The sequence below is a fragment of the Doryrhamphus excisus genome, chromosome 3 (assembly GCF_030265055.1).
Source record: "Doryrhamphus excisus isolate RoL2022-K1 chromosome 3, RoL_Dexc_1.0, whole genome shotgun sequence".
In the NCBI taxonomy this organism is placed as follows: domain Eukaryota; kingdom Metazoa; phylum Chordata; class Actinopteri; order Syngnathiformes; family Syngnathidae; genus Doryrhamphus; species Doryrhamphus excisus.
Genome location: NC_080468.1, coordinates 19,330,850 through 19,355,867, shown reverse-complemented (window position 1 = coordinate 19,355,867; position 25,018 = coordinate 19,330,850). Strand labels below are relative to the sequence as shown.

Here is a 25,018-nt window from a genome sequence, read left to right as displayed (position 1 = left end):
CACATTTACTGTTGGTTATTGAAACGATTTGACAAACATTTGGATGTTTTATTATTTAATATTGTTTTAACAGAAAATTCAAGCGGCACTCTGGTGTTTGTCCACTTATTTGCTCTGTCAGTTCAAATCTTTTTCTGAAAAAAAAATTATTTTTTTTAATCTGATTCGATTAATCAAGAAAATAACCAATCGGTTATTACAAAAATCGGTAGTTGCAGCCCAAGTTTGAACTGAACCAAACTGAATTGGTTTGGTTGAACTTTTAGCTGACATTTTTATATATATATGTGACTAACAATAAAAAAAAATTCAAATGGGTGCCAATGCGTTAGTTGCTGCTAAAACAGCCCTGCTTTTATTTTGAAGCTTATTTAGCGCTGAGGGCACTGCATGCGGATTTTAATGCTAGACAGTTGTTGGGTTGGCGATGTTTCACACTGCTTAGCGATAAAAACACATGTCGACATAAACGGACCGATTTTTCAAAAAGCGGTAGAACATGGATGTGCAATAACTAATAAGAGGGCGAGTTGAAGAATTCAACGGGGTGTTATTTTCCACCTTCATTAGTGCAAAATCTTCCTTTCTCTTGACCTATGCAGACGTAAAATAAAGTCGACAGTGGCTGGAAGAGTTCTTCATAGTTTCCTTTTTTCCCCTCAAACACCGACTTCAAACAAAAATGAATTATTCAAATGTGAACAAGAAGTTTTTGATAGGCGCTTTTCGGAGCCCTGAAAAGCCATTGGCTGCCAGAAGCTATATGGATTTAGCTGTGCCCCCCCCCCCCCCCCCCCCGAGTGAGCTGGCTGTCATCTCAAAGCACGGCTGCATAATGAGGAAAGGGTGCAGGGTGTCTGTGTGTGTTTGGGGGGGGCATGACAACAAGGGGAACAGCAATTCTTCTGTCATATGGAATTGTATGATAATATAATACTGTATGTGGAACCCCCTTTGTTATACTTTTTTTAAAATAAAAAAATTGATATAATATGGTATTTGCAAATACTGTATATTCAATGTGTATACACACACATACTGTACTAGTACACACACACACACACAGCAGATGCATCTGTGTTGATGGCACTATCTGCAGGAGGGGGAAAAAAGTGCTGCAGCTATGACTCCACTAGAGGGTGCTGTCTCAAGTCAATTCACTCAACATTTCCCAGCAAGAAGAAGCTTTACAAGATGTGCTGTTGTGTAACTGCACACTTTGAGAGTATAATACTACATACTGTATGCTTGTGATTATTAACTTTCATAACTGTGAGAGACGCCCATCGCGTCGATTACTAGCAATGGGCTCGTTTTGGTTACAGTCGGACCTCAGGATGTTAACCAAGGTTCCACTGTGTTATCAAATTAAAACTAGTACTACTACTGAGGAGTGATTAGATGATACTTGGTACATAAAACTATGCAAAAAAAGGGAAAACTCTTTTCCTTGTCATGTAGCAAAACTGCTCATTTTTCCCCGCCACGCATCATCCCTCCGCCTCCATGTTCTCCTCACTACACTTCCAATTCACCATCTTCAGCTGTCAAAAAAAAAAAAAAGATAGCGTTACCATGGCGGCAGCTGATCACGAGAAGTCGTGCAGCGCAGCGTTTGATGAAAACACACTTTTTGTTTGGGGAGTTTGTGCAAACACCAGACTAATCATTAGTCGCCTCACACTTCCTGAGTCGAGACACTTCCTGTCTCGGATGCGTTCTTTTTTTAGTCCCGAGCCTTCGCTATATTTCTAAATCTTGTTTGTTGTCAAACAAGTTATATAGATCATACTATATTTCTCCTCAAGCTCCAATCCCATAATGCATTGCACTTATTTTAAAATTAATTTTTATTCTCATATTATTATTTACTTGTTTGATTTTATTTTGTATTTATGTATTATTTATGTGTTCATTTTTTAAAACTCATTTTAACTACAAATTATTTACTCCTACATTTTTATGTTTATCTTTTATAAATAAGCAATATATATAAGACATATTATATATTCTATCATCTACTATTTATATCTATATTTATTTATTCATATTATATATTTAGTAATTTAATCAAGCCTTGATTATTGTAATTTATTTTATATTTGTATTAATTTTTATTTATTCTATATTCTATTCTTATAGTTACTCATCTCCTTGATCATCTTTAATCTTCATATTTATTGCAAATCATCTTTTTATTCTTATTTTCTTTTCTGTTATTCACATACACATTTTTATTTTTCGAATGCAACTTCTATAACTTCCATACAATGAGACTGGAAGTCAATTCCTTGGCAGTTAAATAGTCTTAAATGAGTCATCCAGCTAAATTTTGCAACATAATATTGGATTCAACCAGTGTGTAATTTTAGGACGTGGGAAAAAAAAATATCCCACATATCCCAGTTTGCACCATTCCCCTCCTCCAGACTGGCAAAACCATCGCACGGCATGCCTAAGCGGGTATCAAAGCTAACGGTTTCTCTGTCAAATAAGCCTGACTCTCTTTATTCATCTGGGTCTCCATGATGCGGTCTCGTCCTCTTCAATGTGACTTCAAGCGAGTGCAGCATGAATAAACAAAAAGGACGTGGCCCGTCACTTTCCCCTTCACCGCCGTCTAAAAAGGGTCAAGGAAACAACTGGCGCATTGCATAGACAATATGTAATATAATTAAGTGCTTTGTTGTGCCTTGTCTCCGCAAAGCTTTTATGTTGATTTAGCGACAAACTAAATTTGAGCGCTGCATTACAAGTTGACATTTGAAGATCACATTGACTTTGTTTGCCGCAATAAGACGGCTCCTAAGAAAACATGTTGATTTTCTTTGACAGGAAGACAACCCAAATTAACAAACAAAAGAAAGTGTTATTGTGTGTGTGTGAGGGGGGGGCGGTCAATTGATTTATCAACTGAATCTGCTTATGCTGACATCCCTCGGATGGTAGGACTCGTGTGGACATAATCAAACCTAGCTAATCTTGGATCTAACATTGGAACTAACATAGTACAGTAAACCTCGGATATTCATTCATTCATTCATTCATTTTCTACCGCTTTTTCCTCACGAGGGTCGCGGGGGGTGCTGGAGCCTATCCCAGCTGTCTTTGGGCGAGAGGCGGGGTACACCCTGGACTGGTCGCCAGCCAATCCCAGGGCACATATAGACAAACAACCATTCACACTCACATTCATACCTATGGACAATTTGGAGTGGCTAATTAACCTAGCATGTTTTTGGAATGTGGGAGGAAACCGGAGTACCCGGAGAAAACCCACGCATGCACGGGGAGAACATGCAAACTCCACACAGAGATGGCCGAGGGTGGAATTGAACCCTGGTCTTCTAGCTGTGAGGTCTGCGCGCTAACCACTCGACCACCGTGCCGAACCTCGGCTATATCGGATTCAATTGTTCCCACTGGTTTTGTCCGATATAAGCGAAATCAGTTATATGCGTATACCGGAAAATGTCCGTTTTACGCATATATCGGATTTATATCCGGTATATGCGTAAATGGGATTTTATCCGTTATAAAAAGGCACTTCCTTGACTATGTTTCCAATGTACCTGGACGCGCAGGCAACGTTGCAAACGCTGCAAATGACGTCGTCGTATAGCGGCCTGTCACGATTCGGCGAATCGGAGCGCCACGATGCGGCCATCCGATATATGCGAGGGAAATTTCATGGAAATGCATTGGAACGGGACTGGAGATTTTGTCCGAAATAGGCGAAGTCCGTTATAAAAAATCCGATATATGCAATGAATTTTTATTGGAAATGCATTACAGAAAAATCGGTTCTTTTTTATCTGTCCGTTGTGAGCGAGTTTCCGATATATCCAAGTCCGATATATCCGAGGTTTACTGTATTTACATAATTCAACATTTATTTCAATAACAGCATTGTTCATAAATTAAATCAGGTCTGACTTATCATGAATTCAACTAATCACTAAGATATTCAAGATATATGGTGTGGGAGTACACTTTGAGTCTCGGCTACTGTCCAGTTTATTTACAGCTGCTTGTGTATTAGAGCAATTCATGGCCGAACGGCGTGCCAAGGACGTCTTCACAGTGCACCGTTTCTGGATTCTGCTAACCGTGACGGGGGCCAAACCTGCCCATGGCGTACTACCGAAGTGGAAGTGTTGTAATCTGACTTTCCATCTAAGTGTCTTTTATTTGAACTGGGTTCTGCAGTCTTTAAATTAGTCATAGGCTTTGTGTGTTTGGGCGTGGAATATAATCATTCTCTTTAAAAAGCCCCCGCAAACTTGCACCTTTTCACAGTGTTTATGGATGCAGGAAACTTAGGTTTTTTGTCTGCCGAGTAGACAACACTCTCTTTGTCAGTTTGGTCAAATATTCCAGGGGCTAAAAGTTAAATTGTGTACGCTGGGAGAGTGTTCTGTGCATACCAAACATGCAGTTTAATTGCGGTTAGAATATCGCACGATAGTCTGTGTGGACAAAGCCGGCTCATCTGGTCTTGCAGTTGTTTAGACGACGTAAAAAAAAACTAAACACAGAACTTCCATTTGATATTTACAGGTACTGACATTGGGTTTTTTAATGCGGTGTTCACTATGCTCCCTTTTACATAAACATACACTTCGGTAGAGATTTGGTCATTTACTACACGGGAATACAATTACAGTTAAAGCCAGAATTATTTAAACAATAACATCCTTTTTGTGTTTTTGCCTGAATATACAAAAGGATTTTAAATAAAACAATAGAGTAGGTTTCCAGAAATGAGACGAGAGCTTTGAATATAATCTCTGTATAACTAAAACCCTTAACCCCGGACCTTATCCCCGACTTTAACTCCTAGCCCTAACTCATAATCCCCTAACACCTCAAGGGTTTAATACAGGGGTGCTCACACTTTTTCAGCATGCGAGCTACTTTTAAAATGACCGAGTCAAAATGATCTACCCACTACAAAAATGCAAAACATCTATTTATTTTCAAATGTATTGAGGATTATTTGTACGTACAATGTATGTTGATGTACCTTACATAACCAAATGAACCAATATTGCAAAACACACATAATTAACTATTAAAATGTTTTGTAATTACCTGAGTTTACTTTGATGACTTGCACTGAATTGAACCAGCCAGGGATGCATAGTCCGGACAGTAGCTGCTGATAGCCAGCCTCAAGCACACTTCCAAATGTTTATCAGTCATGGATAATATCCGTATCATAATATCCGTATAATATTCCATATCCGTATGGAAGTCATATGTTTTTTGCCTTTTTACTTGGTCCAGTTTTCAGCTCCTTCGCTCATTTTAGTGACCATAAACTTTAGCGAGGGCTTTAAAATCTGACGCAATTCGCCGACTAGCTTAGCACTTTGCATCGTTGTTTACGCATGAGCGGTGACCTAAAGGTCAAAATTCAGTTGTCATCTGATTGGTTGTCCTGTATGTCAATCAAGTAACAGGGATGGATGATAGGCTGACATCGTAAGTTCTGCTGCACTTAGAGACGTTGTTTGATTTGATTGGTCGCCCGAAGGGCAACATTCAGTTGTCATCTGAATGGCTGCCCTGTATGTCAATCAAGTGACGGCATTGATGCTGGGATGATATTTTTTTAATGTCACGCCGCGATCGACCAGCGATCGACCAGTACGACCTCCGCGATCGACCGGTAGCTCGCGATCGACTTAATGAGCACCCCTGGTTTAATAAATAAAAATTCACTGAAACCGAACAATTGGCCAAGTAATGAATGTTTTTTTTTTAGTCTGCTGTTTAATTGAATTTCCCAACAGATTAGATTCCTGGCGATCCTGAAACTGCATGTCCACTTTCCACTAAGCTTCCATCCAAACAATTGTTGGAAGTATATTATAACTATGTCTATATTCCCCTGGTTCATGCGTGTTTATTTGTTCCACTTGCTAATAGATTGCGTCTTTCTCTGGAGGCACTTTAAATTGAAGCCTGTTGATTAAACTTGTCTGTGTTTACGCCCTCCCGCCAAGAGTTAATGATTTATTAAAATTATTTTCTTGTGAGGGTCTCACTAAACTGTAATATGAGATCATACTTGTTTCACTTCTTTAAAATGTCTCTCTCGTTTCCCTTTTGCTGCAGTTTATCGCCTTTGCATCCTTGTTCTTCATCCTGGTGTCCATCACCACCTTTTGCTTGGAGACCCATGAGGCTTTCAACACCATCATCAACAAGACGGAGGTGATGCGGAACAGCAGCCTGCCGGACGTGGGACCGCAGTACGAGATCGAGACTGACCCAGCTCTTACATACGTGGAAGGTGTATGCGTCTTCTGGTTTACCATCGAGTTCCTGGTTCGCGTGACCTTCTGCCCGGTCAAACTGGAATTTATCAAGAGCGTGCTCAATATCATCGACTTTGTGGCTATCCTTCCTTTCTACTTGGAAGTAGGCCTCAGTGGCCTTTCCTCTAAAGCTGCCAAGGATGTGTTGGGATTCCTCAGGGTGGTGCGTTTTGTTCGTATTTTGCGTATCTTCAAACTTACCCGTCACTTTGTGGGCCTTCGAGTTTTGGGCCACACATTGAGGGCCAGCACCAATGAATTCCTGCTGCTAATCATCTTCCTGGCGTTGGGAGTGTTAATTTTTGCCACCATGATCTATTATGCTGAGCGCATCGGCGCCAAGCCCAATGATCCCACGGCCAGCCTCCACACCAAGTTCAAGAACATCCCCATCGGCTTCTGGTGGGCTGTGGTAACCATGACCACTTTGGGCTATGGCGACATGTATCCAAAGACGTGGTCTGGCATGGTCGTGGGCGCGTTGTGCGCTTTGGCTGGAGTGCTGACGATAGCCATGCCTGTGCCTGTCATCGTTAACAACTTTGGGATGTACTACTCCCTGGCCATGGCCAAGCAGAAGCTGCCCAAGAAACGGAAGAAACACATTCCCCAGATTGTACAGGGAGGCTCCCCTACCTACTGCAAGGCGGAGCTCACCACCACCTGCAACAGCACTCAAGGTGACCTGTGCCACGTCAAGGGGGGCAGGGTACTTGAACGCAACCGCTCAGGTAAAATGAAGGGCAACATTTGTTGTTTTAAAACACTTTTGTGTTACTGTATAGCGAGAATAAACCCAAAGGGACTTTTCCGAATTTTTTTCTACAGGATACTCTGTTACGGTCGGTAATGTACTCTGACATTTCTTATACAGTGGAACATGTTACAGGTTCAGTTTAAGATGTTGAACTTTTGATTAAATTAATGTTTTTTTTACAAACATAGTATGTACGGTATACGGCTAGTTAAACAGTACCCTAACGGAATAGTCATTCATCGCTGTCCTCTTCCTTCTGAGAGGTAAAACCACTAAAGTTGTCTTCTGCATCACAATTGAACACCTTGATAATTCCTTCATCACACACGTTGTCAGTCACTCAGTCACTTTTGTCCCGAAACAAACTAGCCATTGAGCTTGAACCATTCTCTTCAGCATGCTGTATGCATGGCTTTTTAAAACCAGTTGGTGATAGCTGATGGTTGGTGGTTCCAGCAGGCTAACAGAAGCGGAATCATTCTACATCAGTTCAAAACGGGTTGCATGAGTTCATTGACTTCATATGATATTAGCTTCTACCTCACTCGTCCACGTCACTACTTGCGGAAGCGGCACTCTAAGCATCATGGGAAATGTAGTTTAGACGTAAATTAGTCGCATCACTGTACAAGTTTTAGAGTTGAAAGTGTGAAAAAAGTAGCGGTTTATACACCAGAAATTATGGTATGTTTGACATAAGGACAGTGTGCAATAATAAAAGGATTTTTTTATATACTTACACTACTTTGGTATTAATGAATAATGACATAAATCAACCTGCTGGAATACGAAAAATGCAGTGGGAAATGTGTACTGTGTGAGATTTTTGAAGTATATAAAGTATATATTTTTTTGCACTGATCAAAAGAGTAAGGGTAATAATTTTATAAACAGCTTTTTAAAAAAGCTCTGCCTGCTGCAATGTAGATAAACCTCAAAGTCTCACAATGTTTGACGTTATTACTCACAGTTGTGTCGGCGGACTGCAGCGGCGGCAGTGACCTGACCACGTCAACAGAGGAAAGGGTCCCCATGCGAAGATCCAGCACCCGGGAACAAGACCGCCGGAGTGGTGGGACGTGTTTTCTACTTGCTGCTAGTGACTATAACTGCCCTGCAGACGGAGGCATAGGAAAAACAGGTATATGGAGATTACCTACACTTTAGTTCTCTATCAATGTTGAGCCCATTTTGGGTGTCGTGTACAGTACATACAAATGTTCCATACAGAATAAGAAACTGAACCATAAGACGTATGATATGGAGAATAGAAACAGAAAGTAATACAGATTGATTTCTGAGTAGCAGGTTAAAGTCTTAAATTGTAAAGTCGTCAAAGCAATAGACTAATGCTTTAAAATCTATCAGTATGAATATTTAAACCCCGATTAGGGTTATACGAGTAGATGTTGCTGTAAGGGTGTTTAAACTTGTTAAAAATTCACTGATGAAAATTAATGGTTCGGGTCCACCAGCCAGCAGCTAATAGGCAGACCGCTCACACAGAGAGAGGTTAGTCTCGTACACTTGCAGCAGATATATGTAAAAAAAAAACTCTTCTGTATGTAAATAATAGCTGTAAATATGCTAAACTGGGAATTCGGAATTTCACCAACATTTTGAGCTGCACAAAAACTGCTGTCGTCGCATAAAACTAAATCTTTCCAGCCCCCTAGTTTGGCAAGAATGAAAGAATTAACCTTTGTATGTTTATTATTCAGTCCAATATTCAGTAAATACATCTTTGGGAGCGAGCAGTCGGGTTGATAAAAACGTATATAAATACGTCTTTGGTTGCGAATTAATAGGGCTGGATCCTGTTTTTAAAGTAGAGCAAAAACAAAATAAATGTCAAATTGTGAACTTAAGTCACTGAAGATGTATGTTATTCCACCCTACAGGAAGAATGGTTAAAAAAAATCTAATTAATAATAACACATACACACTTGTTAGCTATGTTAGTGAGAAACAGACAACTTTATGGAAGCACAGATGGGATTAAAATGTACAGCAAAAGTCACGGAATATCCATTCAAAAGTCATTTGTTCACCTAAAGCTGCTAAGCATCATACCGAGTCCCCTAGCAAGCCTTTTCGGTCAAGTTTCAGAAGTTTTGAGTTGTTCTTTCCCTGCTCCCAACTAAGCCAGCAACGTTGTCATGGTGACGGATATGCTGGCCATGTACTCACCATACACTAAAGCAGTGTTTTTCAACCTTTTTTGAGCCACGGCACGTTTTTTTACATTGGAAAACATCACTAAGTCTATAGGAGGAACGAGCTAGGTGTTGCCACACGGAGCGATATTACATTGCTCTGCCAGTCTTTACACTACGGACACTCCACAGTAGCCATGTTTACATGAGGAGTTTTTCTTTTTCCGAATGACTTTTCCGGAAACAATGGTATCCATGGAAAGGAATATTCCAATCTCTTGTCTACATGCGTCGCTATAATCAACCGGAATAGTCAATGGGGCGTTTGTAGTAAAACTTCCGAGTTGTTCTTTGTTGGAATAATTCCGTATTGCCAGTTTTTCGTTTGTCCAGTCTTGAAATTTAGTTTGGATCAAAAACAAAGTTTCCGTATCAGTCCAGTGCCGATTGCTGGCCTCCATTTTTAAAAGTGAAGAACGTCTGGAGCTGCGTGTTACGTCATATCTGAGCATGCGATATGATAAATTTCACCAGGAAAGGATCAAATTCAATCTTGCTAATATTTTATAATTCAACTCGGTACATGTTTTATATAGATATATATATTTTCTTTTGATTTATGGACTTACGAATGGCGTATAGAAGGGTTTAGATCAGGCTCGGGAGCCAGGTAGGGCTCTTTTGATGACTGTATCTGGCTCTCAAGCATTTCTTACCACAATAAAAATGTATTTTTGCTAACATTTTAAAGTAAACATCACAGAAATCACTGTTAAAAATAATATTAAAAATCAAAACTTTCTTATGCATTTTAATTCGTCCATCTATTTTCTACTGCAATACGGCCGACCATATCCATCTTTCCTGATGATATTTTCCTGGTCAAACACCAAAACTCGATTATTACTGGATAATGCGGTAGTCTACCTCGGTCATTGAGATGTCAACATGTAAATGTAAACTTTCCTCCTTTAGTCAAATAGCTAATAGAAATATAAAAATAGCTTCTGATGAAGATGGCCAAAAGAATTAAATATACGGAGTACGGTGCAAAACCATGCAGCAGCAGAAGTTGTATTAATGGCAGCAAGTATTTGATTTATTATTAGACACTGCGCTGCTCACAAAAGTATGCTGGCCACACCCCATTGGCGTGGGGTAGTGTGCCTGGTCTACGTAATTAGAGCCCATTATATCTAAAACTGTTGGTCTTACATAAAAATGCACACATTTTATTGCATTCAATGTTTAAAAAAAATGTATATGGCTCTCACAGATACACATTTTAAAATATCTGGTCTTCATGGCTCTTATAGCCAAAAAGGTTCCCGACCCCTAGTTTAGATTGTGTTCCACAGATGGCGCTAATGTACACGAAAGCTGCTTGCCAAAACAACAGAAACAGAAGAACGCAGTCTGACAACTTTCCGTTTGAGCGGCGACAAGATACCGCAATCGGATTGGGGAAAGGAATATTCCACCCCTGTTAATCCCATTATATATTCATTGGGATTGGCACTATTCTTTCGGAATGAGGTGTATACAAAGGTTAAATTCTTTCAGTTTGAGCAAATAAACCAAATGCAATTGGAATATTTGGGTCCACGTATACGTGGATTTTGACATATTTGCAAATGATGATTAATAAAAAGTGATATTGGATAATTTCTCAAGGCACACTGGTGTGCCGCGGCACAGTGGTTGAAAATCACTGCACTAAAGTATATGGCTGTGTCTCAAATGAAATACTTCCATGAGTACACTTTATGAAGTATACTTTCCTGAGTGCAACCCATTACCGTCATCGCAACCTTAGCGTCCATAATCGTGATGTTTAGGCGCTTCTTCTGTTCACTACATGTTGCTCCTCACCTGTCGTTAGTTCAAGTGAGTCCCAACCTTTCCGCTACGTAGCCAAGATGGCGACTACTGAAGGTTAAATTCTCGGTGTGTACGGAAGTGTGCCAATTGAGACACGGCCTATGACAGTTGCTTTGTTTCACTCCTGTCTCCTATCTTGCCATGGTTTACTCGCCTCGACTTGGACTTGGATGGTTGCCTGCCTGCCTGCCCGCCTGCCTGCCCGCGTGCCTGCCTGCCTGCCTGTGTGTGTTCATGTCCCGTTCCTGCACAACCACCACCACCACCACCACCACCTTCATCACCTCTCTGTCTCGTCCCATCCGAAGGCTACGAGAAATCTCGGAGCTTAAACAACATAGCTGGCATGACTGGCATGGCTGGTAACGCCCTGAGGTTTTCTCCCGTGACCTCACCCTATGGATCACCTTGCCCGCTGCGGCGCTCCCGTTCCCCTATTCCCTCCATCCTGTAAGAAGTCCAGCACTCTTTTTGCATAACCCGATCCATATCCTACGATCCACTCTTTGCTATGTTACCTGAACTATGGTCTATGATATCGTGGTTTAGTGTTTAACCTTGTAGCAAAGACGAATCTACTGACTATACAGCCTGACTGTGCTTGGCTATCACCCTTGTCGGTTCTCCTGTGTCTTATTCCTTCTTTTATTATGTCACATTTTCAGACTGTGCAATAAAAACAACTATAAGTGGTGGCTTTCAAAGTAGCAGCCATAGCATTTCATAATAAAAAAAGGACAATCAGGGATATTAGAAGTTGTGAGGGAAAATGTGTGCTTCCATTTTAACGTTGAAGTGTGTGGTCCAGTGGAACTCGTTTAAGTCGACGCCCCTCAGATTGGCAGACTGACGTCATCATAAGCAGTTGTCGACACGATGGAAATCAAACTCAAAAAGAGCCATTGCTGGCCATTTACGGTCATGCTTGTTTATCACAGTTAATTAGTTCCAGAACCGACCGTGATAAGTGAATTTCCGTGAAGTATAAATAGAAGATTTTATTGTTAGAGCATTAAAAAACCTGTTTAAATGGGATTTTTTTTTAACACTATTAGAGTCCTCAAGACATGAAATAACACCCCGATAGTCACCATTACACTCTTTTACCCAATATAGTACACATAAAAGATGTTTAGACATAAGTATTTGACAATATAGTATTGCAGTTTATATTCTACCGGCCCCACCTCCACTTACAGAGACAGTGAGACTGTCAAAAGGGCTCACTCTGTTCATGCCATTGTTCTATGGAAGGTGCTGACACTAAAACACAAAGTTATCCGGTTTCCTGCCACATTCCAAAAAAATGCATTTTAGATTAATTGGCAAATCCAAATTGTCCGTAAGTATAAACGTCTATGATATTTTGTCTATATCTGCCCTGCTATCGGCCGACACCTTACCTTCAACATCACGTCTTTTCAAAGCATCTTCCTGCTGGAAAATGTTGTGAGACTTGACTTGGGAGACAGCACCCTCTGCTGGCTCCATAGCTGTAGCCCTCTTTGTCCCCCTGCAGATAGCAACATCAAATCACTTTATATTTCTAGTTATCAAAAGAAAATTAATTATTTACAATTTAAAAGTATAGTAAAGAGGAGTAAATGCCAAATTAGCGGCTTAGCAATAATCATAAAGTTAGCAATACAACTTTGGATGTCAACGTTTTAGTAATAAGAGGACTTGAGTTCGTCGACATAACCGGGACCGACTTAAACGGGTTCCACTGCAGTATGAAAATATGCACACCGGACGCAATGACTAGACGGACTTGAACATGTACAGTATGTTACATATTACAGTATGGCCTGGTGAAGTAACATCACACCGCAACATGTGACTTGTACACAGTAGGACATTCATGATAGTGTATTTTTCTCTTGGTATTTGGGATGTGGATTGGAGGAATGGGTGTTGACATGGAGCAATTTGTCATTGACACAAGCACACAGTCTGTCACTCTTCACATGGCCGTCTTTTTGCATGGACTCACTCGGAAGCCATTGTTGTCCGCAAGCTATGGTTTGCACGGGGAGACAACACAAGGCACACAGAAAGTAAACCCTCTTAATTATAAGGTTTTACACATCAGGACATTTTCAACCTATAAGAACCCAGACCTATTTGTGCTTAAAGTCAAATGATGGGGGGGATATACATATACAGATAAGACAAGATGAGATATAAGTTGTGATGTTTTTTCTAATAATAATTTACAGCAAAGATGTGTGGTGTACATATATGTAACAATGTTTATGGTAAATGTAATCCTTATTTGAAAATAACTCAACTTGTGTAGCACAAATGTACTTTGTATTAAATCACATAGAACATATCCATTGACATTATTAGCATTATTAGCATTTCTGCTATGAGTAGCAAGTGTTTCAAATCAATTCATTTAAGTAATAGGGTAAGAACTGTCATATTTGACACCTTATTGAAGCATTATAGTGGTTGAACGGGTTAATAAAAATAACTTTATATGGCTAAAAATGCTTCTGGAAATGAGCTAGCTTACCAGACAGCCGTTTTGGGGTCGTCATTGCTTAGCATCGTCACATGACTCGTCACGTGACAACCGCTCCAAAATGATGTTTAAAAAGAAGCACGGAGTTGCATAAAGAGATATTGTGGAACATTTAAATTGGGTTCTTATGGGTTAATTGAGGTTAAATAATAATAAATATAATAAAAATGATAACACTTTACATGTTACATTATGAACAATTGTTAAACAACATGTGGAAAGGTGCAACTCCACTGATACTCCATGTATTATGTCCTGATACATACAACCTTGAAAGAGGATGTATTTTCATTTCACCATGGCTGTATATACACTCATGATCAAAATTTTAACACCAGTTGAAAAATGGCTAGAATTTGCATTATGCACTGTTGGATCTCAAGTAGAATCTTCAAAAGAAATGGGACTGAGACAAAAGAAAAAGACAACCATTAAAGTGAAATAGGCTGTTCATCAGCTGATCGAAAGTTTAATGTCCATTTTTGTCAAATTCCTTTGCCGTCCCCAAATATTCTCAATAGGACGTAGATCAGGGGAACACACAGGATGCTCCAAAAGAGTGAACCTATGGAAGAAGTCCTTTGCTTGGTGGCCATTGTGAACTGCAACGTTGTCCTGTTGCAGAAGCATCACTACCACACAAACGAGGGCCTTCAGTCATGAGGGATGCAACATCTGCAACATCTCCACATTGCCAACTGCCGTTTGACGCCCCTGCACAACCCAATGCTCCATTGTTCCACTGAAGGAATAAAGCATTGCAGATCATGATGGCGCCCCCTTTCACTTTGCCTTGCGGAAAGGTGGATCTTGTTGTCGTGCCAGTAACGTTGGAAGCCATCAGGGCTGTCACAGTCACATTTTTTGCCATCGGGGGAATAAAACAAGGAGACAAGACCTTGAAAAGACCTTTTAAAGGCTGCAGACTTAAACTTTTGATCAGCCTATTCACTTTAATGGTTCTTTGCAATTAATTCCTTTCTCAAAACTTTTAGTGCAAAATGGGAATTCTTGCAATTTTTCAACTGGTCTTAAAATTCCGACCAGGATTGTATATTCCAATATATTCCAATATTCTAATAGCTGAGTGCTTCACTTGTACCAGCAAAGCTGTACGTATGTTTCTGGTTGTTCAGTCTTAGAGAACTGCAAAGAGATGGTGTTTACTGGTTTCACACAAGCAGAGCGTGGCGTTCTATCTTAATGGCTTGGAGTGGGGGGGGGGGGGGGGGGGGGGGGGCACCGCCAAAACAAACAGGTAACCCTTCTGCATGGGTTCAGCGAAGAAATCACTCAGCTATTCGCTCCTAAAGTTGACCGTTTTGGTTATAGCAATAAAAAAAAAGATGGAGGTAATTCAATAATCGATAAGAGCCATCCAAATACGGGTTGGACCTGCTTTCAGTTTCGCTTATGTCAACAAATCTTTGTCAATCTTAGGCCTTGTCCACACGTAGCAGCATATTTTTTTTAAATAGTGTCCACACAATCTCAAGAAAATGTTGATTGGGAATCTTACTAAAGCAAGTTGGCGTCGGAGGAGGATGCCTCGGACGTGGAATGGTTATTTGAGCAAAGATGGCCGACCTAACAATGATTCTTTGCCTCTGTTCTTTAAAGTGGAGCTAAAATATTTGGGCTTGCAAATACAAGCAAGGAAAGGTCGCTCAAAAATAGCTATAACCAACACAGTTCTGACCGGCAGCCATGTTGTTTCTAATGTAAACAAAGGTGGCACGTGTGATGTCACAGCATACATTATTATCATAAAACTCCGGTTATTGCCGTTCATACCCAAGCACATAATCTGATTTTTCTCTAAAATACAAACTTTTACCCGAGGTTTTGGAAAACCTTTGTTCTCCTTTAGTATGACGTTTATCATAATCAATTTTTTTTTCTTGAGTACTGTTTTTTTGGCAGATTTTCAACTTTTTCCCATGTTCCACTTTTTTTTCCCTAATATTATGACAACTTTTCTCATAATACTACTCCGTATTACATTTCAAACTTTAGTCACATAGTTATATAATTTTTTTTAGTCATAATTTTCACGTGCATTAACTTTGACATGACAAGCAACAGGTACGCGACTACAGACAAAACCATTCTGACGTCATCACGATGCCAGTCGTAAAGTGAAATATTTTAAATAAATACTCTTTGTATATCGACTAAATTATTGAATCACTTCCATCTACAAGAATACAATAAAACGCGTCATTTGTGCGCATGGTGTGCACGACAAGGTGTTCCGAAATGATGCTTGACGGAGACAGGATGTGACATGTTATTTAGCCAATTCATTTCCTGTTTGAACGACCAGCAGGATGAGACTGTATAACAATATGAGGACCTGTTGCAGTGGGAAGACCCCATTTGGAGGCATTCCAGCCACTCCTACAGGACAATAAAGGACGGAATCTACGAAAAAACCACTAGCAGACTGCTGCTCGGCACGCAAAAGGAGGAACCGAACCCACCCAGGAGGACTATGATAAGCATTTAATCCTGAACAAGACAGGAGAATGAAAACAGGACTTCTGTGTAGCTCTCGCTCCTGTAAATAAGTCACCCCAAAAAACAGCACATTTGGTTAAAAAGGCTGTTTGGTCGCTAAGTTGCACCGTGACACTCAATCACTTATGTTGCTGTTGTACCCCCCCCCTTTTTTTTTTGCAATAAGTGTATTCGTTGAGGCACTTTGAGTGTATTCATATATGAAACCCTGCATCCAGTATACGTATACCCTATAGAGAGACCACTGTGCTAAATTGAAAAAAAAAAGTGTGACATCTCTGCTTTTGTTAGGTTTAAATGCTCTGCTGTGTGTTATTGTATGTTTGTAACCTATTGGTCACATTTTGAAATTGTCAACTAGGTGGTCTCATTGATAGAGTTACCCCCACCCCCCCACACCGATGCAACCGCCATTGTCCAAGTCACCCACTGGGAATTGAACATGCAAATACCCTGCATTATTGCTGCAAAATATTCATATAAACCAAATGACGACTCCTTGTGACGCAGTGGTGGCTTAAAAAAAAAAAAAAAAAAAAAAAAAACATAATACAGATTCTTCCAAAAAAAATGTCCCCTTCCCCCTTTTGGGCAAATGTGTAGCAGAAGTTCATCAAGCTGAAAAAGTGGACTTGGACTAGAATGACTGCACAGTAGCAATGCCATGCACCCAAACTATCGCTTTCAGTTTGTACAACGGAGTGGAAAGATAATAGACAAGGTCGATGCTCACTAAGGCCGTCAAATACAATACTTCTGTCAGTACACTTCAATAAGCAAGTACAATTCTACCTTGGTTATCATTAACTCATTCAAACCCGGTTATTTTTTAAAAGCCGTCCTTCTCAGTACCGTGTCATTTTTGATGATTTTGACTGACATAATATTGTGTTATTGGGCTATACATACAGTAAACCTCGGATATATCGGATTCAATTGTTCCCACTGGTTTTGTCCGATATAAGCGAAATCCGTTATATGCGTATACCGGAAAATGTCCGTTTTACGCATATATGGGATTTATATCCGGTATATGCGTGAATGGGATTTTATCCGTTATAAAAAGGCACTTCCTTGACTATGTTTCCAATGTACCTGGACGCGCAGGCAACGCTGCAAACGCTGCAAATGACGTCGTATAGCGGCCTGTCACGATTCGGCGAATCGGAGCGCCACGATGCGGCCATCCGATATATGCCAGGGAAATTTAATGGAAATGCATTGGAACGGGACTGGAGATTTTGTCCGAAATAGGCGAAATCCGTTATAAAAAATCCGATATATGCAATGAATTTTTATTGGAAATGCATTACAGAAAAATTGGTTCTTTTTTATCTGTCCGTTGTGAGCGAATTTCCGATATATCCGAGTCCGATATATCCGAGGTTTACTGTATATACACATTGTATATACCAAAAAATAAGTTAGTTTCTACCTTTTTTCGTTCTTCAGTAATTAGCAGCAGGACGTAAGTGTCAGCAAAATATCATTTCTCAACAAAAAAAGTTTTTTGTGAAAAGATACATTTCAAACAACTTTCACCGTGACACAAATTTAGGCATATATAATGTGCCAAAATCTGCACGGCGGTCAAGTGGTTAGCGCGCAGGCTAAGGATAAGCGGGAGAAAATGAATTAATTAATAATTTGTCAAAATGTCTAAACAACGATCCCACAACATAAACAAAACAATAATGAATATATATTGTTTTACAACTATAACAGTGATAATTAATTATAATCATTATTAATAATGAATTGTAATTATAAGTAATTAAATTACATTTAATTACTAGGTAATTAAATGTGTTAAAATGGCAGAGATGTAGCCTGAGCTCTTAAAAAAAGTAGATAGGGCCACCAAACTATTATTGTTAGGGATGTCCGATTATCTGTACCGATAAATATTGGCCTGATATCAGTATAAAAATGTGATATATCCCCCCCCCCATCATGAAAACCAATATTTAATTTTAAAAATGCTGTATACAACACATACTAGTATGTGTTCATTCCACCACAGGCGATATGTCATGTTACTCATATCGGCATATACATTTTCGGCAAAAAATACAATATCGGACATCCCAAAATATTACAAGTTATCAAAAATATTTGTAGTTTACAGCACAGAAAACAAATGCTGAACCACTGCCCACATCCAGGTAGTGACAACACACTCCATTGTGATGTATGTCGCCATCTTGGCTACGTAACGGAAAGGGAGGAACCAACACAACACAATTTAAAAAGAGAGACTTAGCGCCATTTTCAGTAAGTATTCAATAAGAGTACTGTCATGGATTTGGAACAGGACAAATTAGCACCCCCACAAACCAAGTACACGCTGTACACAATACACTCATTGAAGTGTACTCACAGAAGTATACCATTGGAGACTCTCACCATTTTGACCGTTTTGAGTGTAGGCTACCGACAGTGCAGTGCATTTTGCCCGTTCTTCTCACTCTAAACGCACTTATGCACTAAAAAGGCGTTTAAGTGCGAGTACGGAAGTGCGTCGCTTGAGAAACGTTTGCAAGAATAAACGCGGTCATCTGAGAAACAAGCTACCGCTAACGGAGTAGTGCCGATCCACACTGTGAATTCAGCAGAAAGAAGACTCGTCAGGTGGCGTCGTTGATGTGTTTCTACCCACAATCCTCCTTGTGTAGTACACACGCTGCTTTACTCTTCAAATGGACAAAGGAGTACCGTTGTTGTGTATTTTTAGAATGTTGTAACTTTACAAAAAAAAAAAAAAAAGCTGTTTATTTTCTTGAATCCAGAACATGTATTTTTGTGTCTTACCTGTAAAAGTCATGGTAGTCCTACGCTGTGCTTTTTTTCCATCGTGTCTTCAAATGCGTCACAAGCTTTTCAGATCCGTTTTCTATGTTTTGTTGGGGAAAAATGACCATTTGTGACGCCTTCCTTGGCATTCTGAATTGCATGCTGAAAAAAAAAAGAACCATTATGTCAGATAATTTATAAAAAAAAAGATGACACACTGCAAATCATGTTAAAAACAATGTGTATGACGGTAAATACTATGTGAAATACTCACATAAACTTATCTTTTAATGAACAGTTTCCTGCTTTACTTCATTTGTGCGTGTGTGCTGCATAAAAGGGGAGGGACGTTCGGCTTTGATTGATTGATTGATTTGATTCAGCTGGTGCCTAATCATGGTTAATTCCTTGGAAAAGTGGGATTTATGAATCATTTCACAGCCCGGAAATATATAGTACAGTTGCTCTGTAAACATTAGCAGCCCGTATTAATAACATGTCATGCAAATACAGTAAAGTCTCGTTATATCGATATCGGTTATAACGAATTACTGCTTATTACGATACTATTTTCATTTCCCAGCAAATTTCTAGTCTTTTATGATAAAATTAGTTCCGTTAGTACGATACCTGGTTATTATGATAATCCGGTTCCTACAATGCCCTTTTCATCTCCCGCCAGCCAATTTGGTCTGCTTATATCGATACAAAAGCAGCTTAAATCAATCTTTGCTTAAGGATTTCAATACCAAAAAAGAACACGGCGAACGGCTGCTTCCAGTCAACTATATTTTTCACACTTCCACCACCAGAGCGCAGCACACACACCGATTCCCGCACTTCCTGGTTCACAGGTCATGCTCAACCCGCCCCACATAGGGGCTGGCCAAACACATGCCTGCAACAGAAGAACCGACTGACATGGCATACACACCTATTCCAACGAAGACACAAGCGTGCAAATACATGTATTTAATTGTGTTGTATTCAGATATCTTTTTATTCTATACACACGAGAGAAACCACGAACGCAGTTGGTTCTTCTGTTGCAGGCATGTCTTTGGCCAGCTATGTGGGGCGGGTTGAGCATGACCTGTGAACCAGGAAGTGCGGGAATCGGTGTGTGTGCTGTGCTCTGGTGGTGGAAGTGTGAAAAATAAAGTTGACTGTATAGCAGCCGTTCGCCGTGTTCTTTTTTGGTATTGAAATCCTTAAGCAAAGATTGATTTAAGCTGCTCGACATTGTTCTATACTATAGTTCTATACTATAGAACAATGTCGAGTGCATTATTGCCCACTTTTAATGCAGTTCGGCGCAGGATCGGATATATCGACAGTCCGGTTATATCGATATTTTTTCCGACTCCCGACAATATCGATATAACGAGACTTTACTGTACATGCAACATATGGTAAAAGGTGAAATATCCAAACTGGGGAGATAATTGGAGCTCCTATGCAGTGGTTCTCAACTGGTTTGGCTGTGGAAACCATCATCACCGCTACTTCCATTTAAATGGATTGTTTGTAACACCAAGCACAGCCACCTTTTTTTTTTATAGGAATGCTGTTCTCCAGCAGGCTGCACGGCGGTCGAGTGGTTAGCACGCATGCCCACACAGCTAGGAGACCTGAGTTCAATCCCACCCTCGGCCATCTCTGTGTGGAGTTTGCATGTTCTCCCCGTGCATGCGTGGGTTTTCTCCGGGTACTCCGGTTTCCTCCCACATTCCAAAAACATGCTAGGTTAATTAGCCACTCCAAATTGTCCATAGGTATGAATGTGAGTGTGAATGGTTGTTTGTCTATATGTGCCCTGTGATTGGCTGGCCACCAGTCCTGGATGTACCCCGCCTCTCGCCCCAAGACAGCTGGGATAGGCTCCAGCAACCTCCACGACCCTGGTGAGGACAAGCAGTAGAAAATGAATGCCATAGCATTTCAGTATGCGGAATCAAATATGGAATGGATTGAGTAAGGGAATCAAACAATGCACAACGATGAGCCAATTCAAGAAACAATACAAGCAGTTGATGTTTGCTAAATACAAGGATGAAGAGTCTTGAACCAGTCATGATGTGCTATATATATCACTATATTGACACGCACTATGGTACCCATTATGGCATTGGATGCTCATATCACCGAGTACTTTGGTACGGGACAAAAAAATTTAAAAACAAAAAAAAAAACCTTAAACTGTATTATGGAAAGCAGGAAGTGAACAAATGTAACAGTTAGTGATTGTAAAAGTACCAGATGGAGGGGTAGGATTTAATAAGCTTTGCTTCTTCCTACTCCTTTTGGACATGTGGAACTGGGAACTGATTATGGGATGCACTCAATTGGAATCTGATGCATGTTCAAATGAAATAAAACCATTACCATTACCATTACCATTACCATTACATTTGCATGCTAAAATGGCAACTTTGGGAGAAATATTTGTAAAATCGTGAACAAGGACACGTAGGGAAGGTTGGACCCCCGTCTTTCTGTTCATCTATTTACACTTCAGCTCACGTCCGGCGTTAAGCACCATTTGTGGCACCGTATCTCTTGAGGCATTGCAACTATCTTACTATCTTTACTTGGGTTACCATGGAAACAGCCACAGACGTGCCAAGGAGATGTAAACAGTCTGAGCTGGGGAGTGCGTTTTTTTTTAATCCGGGGAAGAACCTCTCCATCCTACACTCCTGGGGAAGGAGGGAAGAGGAACTCAACACAATGGATGAAAAGGTGTAGGTATGGATCAATACACTGAAAATACGCATAACTACAGTAAAAAGTACCACATTACGTGAACTGCTTTAGTCGAGCGACTCATCAAGTCTTCTTCTTGAACTTTGTGGTCGTGAAAGTTGTAAACAAGACATTAAAATGTTGACTTTCTGGTCAGTGCAATGTAAGTTTCAAAGTACAGGCAAGGTAGTATTCTGGATTCTACCATAGCTCTTAACAAAATGCCCCCATTTCACTTAGTTAGCACCGGAATAAAAATATGCACAGCTTTAAGTCATAACAACACATGAATAATTGACATATGCATTACAGTGGTTGCCTGTTCAATAACGCCGGTGCCATAAACGGCAGCACAAAAGGGCAAGACGAGGATTTCATTGATATTCCAAAGAGTTGTGGCTAAATATAGAAACGCATCAATTTGGAGTAAAACACACCAGTGATTATGAGCCTTAGTGCACTCAAACTAAGATCCATGTGACATTTAAATCTTGTTAAACGCCATGGAAGGCGGTGGAGTGGAGGCGCCGTTCACAATCTTTATTTCTACATGTACACCTGAATTAATGGTAATGGTAATGGTAATGGTAATGGTTTAATTTCATTTGAACATGCATCAGATTACAATTGAGTGTATCCAGGTCAATAACACCCAATGTCCAAAAGGAGTAGGAAGAAGCAAAGCTTATTAAATCCTACCCCTCACTAACTGTTACATTTGTTCACTTCCTGCTTTCCTAATATAATTTCAGTTTTTATTTTATTTTTTTTATTATTTTTGCATGCATCAGATTCCAATTGAGTGCATCCCATAATCAGTTCCCAGTTCCACATGTCCAAAAGGAGTAGGAAGAAGCAAAGCTTATTAAATCCTACCCCTCCATCTGGTACTTTTACAATCACTAACTGTTACATTTGTTCACTTCCTGCTTTCCTAATATAATTTGAGTTTTTATTTTATTATTTTTATTAATTTTTTTTTAAATGGTTTAATTTCATTTGAACATGCATCAGATTCCAATTGAGTGCATCCCATAATCAGTTCCCAGTTCCACATGTCCAAAAGGAGTAGGAAGAAGCAAAGCTTATTAAATCCTACCCCTCCATCTGGTACTTTTACAATCACTAACTGTTATAATGTACCTCGTACCAAAGTACTTGGTGATATGAGCATCCAATGCCATAATGGGTACCATAGTAACCGTCAATATAGTGATATATAAAGCATTATATAATATATTATATTAATCACACAACGATATGGAACCCCACATAGACATCCACCAGAGCATGTTTGTTGGGAGAAGCTAGCACATGCCAGGACAGGAAACACGACAGCGTTGATGGATCGAAGCGTCCTACAAAGATGCTGTAATGTGCGGCAGCGTGCGAGTCCACGATTTGCTCAGGAAACTGCAGGCTCTTCAGCGGCCTATCACAACACTTCACTCCTGTAAGTATGTGGGATACTTATCAGTACGCCTCCATTATTTTCATCTTTTTTGCCTTTATTTAGCTGCGGAGGGGGATTATGCTACAGTATGAGTAGAAGTCTCAATACCACATGATCACAATAGTTTGCACATTAGCTGTGTTAATGTTTGTGTTTGTGTGTAAATTCAATGAACATCTAAACTGGTAACTGAGAACAACACAAGGTGAGTTCCGTCCATTCAAGGTTGAGAATTCAAACTCGTAAGTAACTTTGCATGCAAATAAAAAGGGAGCCACTGACAGATACTAATATGGACCAAAAAGATGATTTCATATTTACTTCATCCTTCCCAGTTGATCAGCAGAAGCCTCTAATCCAGCTCAGCTGCCGTCGTGTCATCGTGCGGTGAGAGATCATAGCGTGGCTTCACCCGGCAGCGTCTTAATGAATCCAGAGGAAAGGTAAGCTCGTGCACAGTGTTGCATCACACTTTGAGGGCTAAATTTAGCCTGATTTATGCCAGCGTGTGTAAAAATGTCAGTCACATGTTTTTTAAATGATTTCTTTATTTTGTTTCCATTAGCAGGAAATTTAATTTTTTTTCCTGATTATCCAAATACTATATTAATATTATATACAGTCGGTCAATGTATTTTTTGTGGACAAAGTGAAATATAAAAATAGACTGTTTTGAAAATAAATACATTTATTTTTGTCTAATGTAATTGTTTAAACATTTTTTCCACTTTTTTGTTGTCAAATTTGCTATTTTATTTAATTATTTTAATAATAATTAATTTTTATTTATAATTTATTATTTTGCATGTATGTAATATATTTATAATATATTATTTTATTATTTATAATTTATTTTAATTATAAATTATTTATTTAATTTAATTTTTATTACATAGCCAATTTCTTTACATGGAAAAAAATATTGCTACTTTTTTTTTTACTTAACCTATTTATAAAGAGCATTTCAACAATAAATTCAGATTTCTTTCATAAAACAAAAATGAAATTCATTTTTTCTTCTTTTTTTTTTTTACTTATCCAGTGTGAAAAACCATCCATCTATGCTCCGGTCAGGGTTTTATGCTCCCGATTCCGATCCATCCATGAGTGAAATCTGCCAATAAAAATACCGATCACATGGATTAACTGCATATTAAAATTAACAGAGTCAAATAATCCAAATTAATATTTTCATTCAAACCAAATCTGTCCTGGACACACAATGTGTTTATGTTCATTAAACAACCACACAGTTAGCATGTACCCCGTGAACATGATGTCCACTTATAACTTTTCCGTGGGACAAAAACCAGCTCCAAACTAACTAACACATTGCTTGTTTGTTTTAAAAACAAAGCGTCGCCGTGGTAAATACGTAGCCACATTTGGAGTCCGAAGACCAAAACGACAGCCAATGATTAAGATATTAAGATAAAGGAGTGATCAAACACACTGATTGACTTTTTTACGAAAAATGTGCAATTTTTTCAACATTTTTCAAAATCTTGGTGGTGCTTATATTTGTTGATTTTTTTTCTTAATTGTGTTATTTTTTTCCAAGGAGTAAAAAAAAAGTATGTCAACAGTCGCCTGGATGTTGGGAATGCAACGCCGGGAGATGAAGTGTGTTTATCATCTGAGACGGGGGGGCCGGTACCAAGCTAGCGCCACCGCGGGCCTCTTTGTTTCATTAGCATCATTTGATTAGCAGCGTCTCGATGTATCACTGGCATCACATTTGCAGCCAAAGGCACCGTCTGCGTTTGAGTGGGATGATAGTGGAAGAAACGTGACTCAGAGGCATCTCGGGCACACAACACATCCTCACGCATCAGGAGAGGAAAAACACTGTGGAAA

The 25,018-nt window shown here is 39.5% G+C and overlaps 1 protein-coding gene and 1 long non-coding RNA gene across 6 annotated transcripts in view; one reads left to right on the top strand and one right to left on the bottom strand.

Annotated features, from left to right (window-relative positions):
• Positions 1-16,720, top strand: part of kcnc2 (potassium voltage-gated channel, Shaw-related subfamily, member 2) — a 52,289-nt gene extending 35,569 nt beyond the window's left edge. Inside the window, exons 2-5 of one of the 4 annotated variants that reach the window (XM_058066585.1) lie at positions 6,124-7,057; positions 8,054-8,224; positions 11,429-11,520; positions 14,792-14,854. In XM_058066585.1, coding sequence (XP_057922568.1) covers positions 6,124-7,057; positions 8,054-8,224; positions 11,429-11,520; positions 14,792-14,854 — 1,260 coding nt within the window. Of the gene's footprint in view, positions 1-6,123; positions 7,058-8,053; positions 8,225-11,428; positions 14,855-16,015 lie in introns of those variants that run through there. The other 3 variants (XM_058066584.1, XM_058066583.1, XM_058066582.1) reach the window with 3 other exon arrangements.
• LOC131125245 (uncharacterized) lies at positions 815-19,786 on the bottom strand. Of its 2 annotated transcripts, XR_009128998.1 has the most exons (6): positions 19,594-19,786; positions 19,238-19,292; positions 18,982-19,125; positions 12,524-12,633; positions 8,052-8,197; positions 815-1,544 (listed from the first exon to the last, which is right to left on the bottom strand). It is a non-coding gene; the product is annotated as an uncharacterized LOC131125245 (long non-coding RNA). The 2 variants fall into 2 exon arrangements; XR_009128997.1 differs by lacking the exon at positions 19,594-19,786 and having other exon boundaries at positions 816-1,544; positions 19,238-19,529.
• Positions 19,787-25,018: the final 5,232 nt, after the last annotated feature.